The following is a 6,231-nucleotide window of genomic DNA, read 5'->3' as shown; positions in this document are numbered from 1 at the left end:
TTTCTTCTGGTCTCATAGTCGTATAGGCTGCAGATCAGATGGTGTACCAGTCGCTAGGACTGATTGTTTCCATGAATTTTTGGTTTTCTTCATTCTTCTTGGCTCTGGACGAGGAGACACCCATCGTTGCATCTAGATGGCAGCTTGCAGGCTTTTAAGATCTCAGTCACTACTCGCCACAGTAGAAGGTAGAACAATGATTTGTGTAGTATGTTATGCCATTTGAGCTTGATGTCCTCTGCGACTATGGTCCCGAGTCCACAGGTTCAACTACTTGGTCCCTATGGATAGCTGGCTGTGACCAAGCAGTGACTACAACCTTGCCCCTTGTCATAAGGCTGTAAATCTTTATGGAAGCAAACTGCTTCATCTTTCTCCTGTGGATTGGCTGGTGGGTTCAAACAACTGATGTTCTGGTTAGCAGCCAGATGCCTAAACTAGTGACAGAGGGTTGAAATCCAGGCCACCTTGACTCAGAGTTCATATTTTCTTCTCTGTACTGATGAGCTGGATTCATCTGCAAATGCTTCTGTATCTCCCCAAGGTAGATAGATGTCAGATGTTACTTTTACTGTTTGCAGATGAGGAAACCAGTCATCAGATGTTAAATAACTCATTTGGAACCTTGGCCCAGGTGGTGGTGCACAGGCTTCTTGGCTTGTATAAACAGGTGTGGTTCACCAGAACCATGTAGTTGACTTTCTCTATCTCAGCAAACAAATGAGTGGGATCCATGTGTGAGTCATGTGTATTTAGTGACATGGGCCCTTCTTCTCAGGCAAGAGAGTGAGTGAGAGAGTGAGTGTGATAGAGACAAAAATGACCCCTTTTTGCCCTAAAATATTAAAACCCCACAAAATACAGAAACACTAAAACGTAAGTCATTGGAAAGCCTGTGTCTTGTTGAGCGGGGCAGGCTGATGTGGTGGATTAATAGCATGGGCCCCGGAACCAGAAAGCCTGTGTTCCAGTGTTGTCCTACCATTTTCTACTTGTGTGACCTTGAGCCCGGTATGTAAACTTTCTGTGCCTCGGCTGCTTTAGCTGGAAAATGGGAAGACGAATAGTGGTCTTTCCCAGGATGGTTGAGAATTAAGTGAATGACTGTAAGTCACATCTGGTATATAGTAGGTGCCATCATTAGCGCTGCTCTTGTTAAGCAACGTTATGGTGAATGGAGAAAGATTGAAGTTGTCGGGGATTGCATCATGTTACTTGGTTCCACAATCAGTGCCCATGGAAGCAGCAGTCAGGAAATCAAATGACGTAATGCATCGTGCAAATCTGCTGCAAAAAACCAAAAACCAAAACAAAACAAAACCTTTTTAAGGTATTAAAAAACAAAAATGTCACTTTGAGTACTAAGGTGCACTTAACCCAAACCATGGTATTTTCGGTTACCTCCTATGGGTGTGAAGGCTGGACAATGAAAAAAAGGAAGACTGACGAAGAATTACGCATTTGAATTATGGTGCTGGCAAAGAATATTGGCTATACCATGGATTGCTAGAAGAATGTACAAATCTGTTGGAAGAAGTACAGCCAGATGTTCCTTAGAAGTGAGGATAGCAAGACTTTATCTCTTAATACTTTGGACCAGTTATCAGGAGGGATCAGTCCCTGGAGAAGGATGTTATACTTGGTAAAGTAGGGGATCAGTGAAAAAGAGAATGACCCTCAACAAGATGGACTGATGTGGTGGCTGCAACAGTGGACTCATACATAGCAAGGATTGTGATGCTATGGGACCTGGTAATATTTCGTTCTGTTATACATAGGGTCGCTGTGCTTTGGAACTGACTCAACAGCATCTAATGACAACAAAAAAGTAGTAACAGTAACAGCATCTTACTTGCTGTTTGTAACAATTCCTGGTGATACAACAGTGTCTGGCACCTCTTTTGACAGTCCCTACAGGCGATAGGGTTGGAAAGGCGTTGCTCTCTCTCGGTGAGCTCTGTAACCGCACTCTGATTATTCCAGAGGTCTCAGCGTTGTCCCTGATGAAGAAGTCATCGAAATGTACGAGGGATCCCACGTGCCCTTGGAACAGATGAGTGACTTTTATGGAAAGGTAATGATCAGTATTGTATTTATTTAAAGCAGCCTGTCTCTTTCCTTTTAAAACTTTAGCCACGTCAATGTAGGAGCTTGACCTACTAGTCTTCCCTATTGTTCATTTAGAATTAGCAAGGAAATTTGAGATTGTGTTTTGAGAGACCTTGGTGGCGCAGTGGTTAAGCATTCGGCTGCTAACTAAAAAGCCAGCGGTTTGAACCCACCAGCCACTCCATGGCAGAAAGATACAGTGTTCTGCTTCCAGAAAGATTCCAATCTAGGGCCCTCCAGGGTAGCTTTGAGTCGGAAGTGACTTGACATACACAACAACAGCAACAGGATTGGAGAGAGGAGGTTGGTATGTTAAAGAGGAGTGCCTTTCCCTCCATTCCTTCCTGATTCTTCTTTCTTAACCCTTTCCTTCATACCTGACAAGGGGACATTGTTATTATTAGAATTTGCCTGTGAGGAGAAAGGTCTAAATGTTGATGACCAGAATCCCCTTTGGTGGATGGAAGCTCTTCTTGCTTTTCTCTAGAGCTTTGTTCCATCTTCTCTCTGCTATTGATGCCAGCCTTCCATTTCTAAAGTGTTCTTTCTCCCTGTCTGCAGAGTTCTCACGGGAATACCATGAAGCAGTTCATGGACATCTTCTCCCTGCCAGAGATGACCCTCTTGTCCTGTGTGAATGAGTACTTTCTGAAAAACAACATAGACTACGAACCTGTCCATCTCTACAAAGATGTCAAGGTTGTATCAGCCGTTAAGAGATTAAGAGACTGTGTTCTGGGTTAGCATTTCAGTGGAAGCCGCAGAATTGTCAGCATCTTTGTAGAGTCAGTACTCTAATCTCTCGGTTGGGATCTCTTGTTTGTGGTTGAACACTGTAAGAAAGATATTGTTACATCAGGAGAATTGCAAAGCAGTCAAGTTTTTGTGAAAAATAGATGGTGCTCACACCATTACCTGGATTTCTAATCCTTCTGATCAAAAGGACAGGGCCAGGCTAGAGCTAGGGACTAAAATCTAGCCTGTACCATGCTATTGCAGCACCTGCCTGCAGGAAGGGGTAGCTTTCTTTTTTTTACTTTTATTTTGGTGAAAACGTATACAACAACACATTAGCCAGCATAACAACTTCCACATTTACAGCTCAGGGACATTGATGACGTAATTCATGTTGTACCACCATTATTGCTATGTTTTTGCAAAATATTCTACCACCATTAGCATAAATTCAATGCCCTGCAAACAAAAGCTTCCCCTTTCCTCTTTCCCACCTACCCCTTTGTTGTTGTTGTTGTTATGTGCCTTTGAGTCGGACCTGACTCATAGCGACCCCTGCTTGGGTTTCCGAGGCAGTATCACTATGGAAGTAGATTGCACCATGTTCCTTCTGAGGAGTGGCTGGTGGATTTGAACCACCAGCCACCTACCCCTGGTAACCACTAATTACCTGTCGATCTATCTGTCTGTCTGTCTATCTATCTTTTTTTTTCTCCCTCCCTTTCCCTCCCATCCCTGATAACTAACAAAGTTTCCTTTTATGTATAAACTTTTCCTTGACTTTACAATAGTGGACTAATACAGTATTTGTAGGAAGAGTTATCTTTCCGTGAGAGGAAGTAACACTCATGCCCAGGTTGTGGGTCTGTGGGACTGTAGTTGCTCAGACAAAAGCTCATTGCTGTCGAGTGGATACCAACTCAGTGATCCCACGTGTTACAGAGTAGAACTGCTCCATAGGTTTTCAAGGCTGTAATCTTTTTTTGAATTTTTATCGTGACTTGGGTGAAAGTTTAACGGAGCAAGTTCATTTTCCATATAGCAGTTCACATACATTTTGTCTCATGATATTGACTGCAGTTTCCCACAGTGCAACAGCTCTCTTCCTACTTCCTCCCCATAGTTACCTCTTCCCTCCCATGCACTTCTGCCCCCTGAGCTGTCTCCCTGTGCATACACAGCCTTTCTATTCTCCCATGATTGATCTCTCTAAGGAGTCTATCTACCTAATGTAAATGTTCAGCTCATATGCCTGTCTTTTGTTAGGCTGGGAGCCACAGGAGTGGGTTCACGTCCAGACCTGAAGGGAGCTAGGGGCCATAGTCTCAGTGGTTCCACCAGGCTTTATCAGACCAGCAAACCTGGTCCCTTTTCTTTTTTTTTTTTTTAATGATTCTGTTTGTTCCATATTGTTCTCCCACTCTATCCAAGATCTCCTACATAGATCCCCCTCCAAGTAGTTGACAGTGGTAGCCAGGTACCATCTAGTTCTTCTGATCTCATGGTCATATAGGCTGAGATCGCATGTCTACTAGTCCCTTGGACTAATTGTTTCCATGCGTCTTTGGTTTTCTTCATTCTTCTTTGCTCTGGACAAGGAGAGACCCATTGTTGCGTCTAGATGGCTGCTTGCAAGCTTTTAAGATCCCAGTCACTACGCACCAATCACTACTCACCAAAGTAGGATGTGGAACAATGTTTTTGTATAGTACGTTATGCCAGTTGAACTTGATGTCCTCTGAGACCATGGTCCCGAGCCCACAGGTCTAGCTACTCGCTCCCTCTGAGTAGCTGGCTGTGGCCAAGATGTGACTAGAACCTCGTCCTCAAGGCTGTGATCTTTATGGAAGCAATCTCCACTCTTTTCCTCTGTGGCCTACTGGGTGGGTTGGAGCTGCTAACCCTTAGGTTAGTACTTGAGTGCAAACCGTTTGCTCCACCATCTTTTTCTGTTGCACAGGAAGGTGCCATCTGGGCGCTTTAAGGCCCAGCAGAAGCCCTGCAAGAGTCTGATGGCGAGAGAGCTACAAATACATGTTTATGTCCACACATTCATATGTTTTTATTTGTATTCACATTCACGTTTACCTGTGTTGATATGTTTATATACATTCCTTAAGCTGTCTGAACTTTTTTCAATACTTAAAAATACCTTTATCTATTATTATGCCTTTAGATATGTCTGTTTTTTAAAGATACATATTTATATACCAGAGTACTAATTTTAAATTGACTACTCTGAACCCTAGGTCTTAGAAGATAAAGGATAAATTATAGTTTCTCAGCATCACTCTGGCATTATTTGGGCTAAATTTAAATGCCTAGTTTTTGGTCTCCTCCTTAGACATACAATTGAAGGCCTTTACAAGTCACTTTTAGTGACCCTGTGCATTCATGTGCCGAGATGCTGGTTTGAAAGTTTGACATTTACTGTGAGCCTTACTACCACCAATAGCAAATTACGTGGAGTTTACTGTGTTCCAGGCGTTGTTCTTCTGCGTGCTTTATGCATATTAACTTATTGAATCCTTGCGTTCACATCTTGAGGTGGGTGCTATTAACATCATCCCATTTAGTAGACAGGGAAATGAGGCACAGGGAGGTTGAGTAACTTGCCAGAGGTCACGCAGCCAATAAGTAGCAGTGCCTGGATTGTTAAGTCAGGCAGTCTAGCCCTGGAGTCTTTGCTCTCAACCACTGCCTTCTGCTGCCTGTGTGTAATTGAAACAGGCTTGTGTGGAAGGGTCATTGAGGCTGAGTCTACAGTGCCAAGGCGGCCATTCTTAATGGAAATCCTCCACCCACAGTCTAAATGCTGAAAGCACTGTTTTGCCTGCAGCCTAGTCTGCTAATATCTAGAGGCCCAGTACCACTTGTGAGTGACACCTGCCAAGAGTCAGGTTGCTACCCCCTGAGTGTAGAAAGAATTTGTCCTTCTCTTCCTGTCCTCGTTCCTTGTTCTGTGTCTGTCCGCCTCCGTGAGCTGCGATCTTGTTGGCAGTTGCTCACCTCATTGGTAACACTGCAGAGTGAAGGAGGATCCTATTATCTGTGTGTCTCTGCCTCTCATTCTGGACGACGGCACCTGCTGTTGGTGCAGGGATGGAGAAGGTGCACAGATGAAAGGACCACTGTTCCCTTTGTCCAGATGAGCCACACTCCTTTGTTCATGACACTGCATAGAAATTACTGCTCATCATGGGACTCTATTCAGCATTATTTACACAAATTGTCTCCTCCAAGTGACCCTGTTGAAAATTGCATTGGAAACTGCCCCTGTCACCATGGAAACTTAAGCTTTCCCTGAGGGGCCACCAGAATTTAGATTCTGCTTAGGGCCAGGGTTGCCAGCCTTCTAAAGGCAAATGTTACTTTGAATGCCACTGC

The 6,231-nt window shown here is 43.8% G+C and overlaps 1 protein-coding gene across 1 annotated transcript in view; it reads left to right on the top strand.

Moving 5' to 3' along the window:
• The window catches only part of NT5DC3 (5'-nucleotidase domain containing 3), an 85,267-nt gene that overhangs the window by 58,662 nt on the left and 20,374 nt on the right, over nt 1-6,231 (top strand). The window contains exons 5-6 of the mRNA XM_007952390.2: nt 1,984-2,074; nt 2,671-2,808. Of these exons, the coding sequence (XP_007950581.1) occupies nt 1,984-2,074; nt 2,671-2,808 (229 nt within the window). The remainder of the gene's footprint in view (nt 1-1,983; nt 2,075-2,670; nt 2,809-6,231) is intronic.

Source organism: Orycteropus afer, unplaced genomic scaffold (genome assembly GCF_000298275.1).
Source record: "Orycteropus afer afer isolate SDZICR_OR568_19922 unplaced genomic scaffold, OryAfe1.0 scaffold00334, whole genome shotgun sequence".
Taxonomy (NCBI): domain Eukaryota; kingdom Metazoa; phylum Chordata; class Mammalia; order Tubulidentata; family Orycteropodidae; genus Orycteropus; species Orycteropus afer.
The sequence above is the reverse complement of the archived record's forward strand: the minus strand, read 5'-3'. Positions and strand labels throughout refer to the sequence as shown.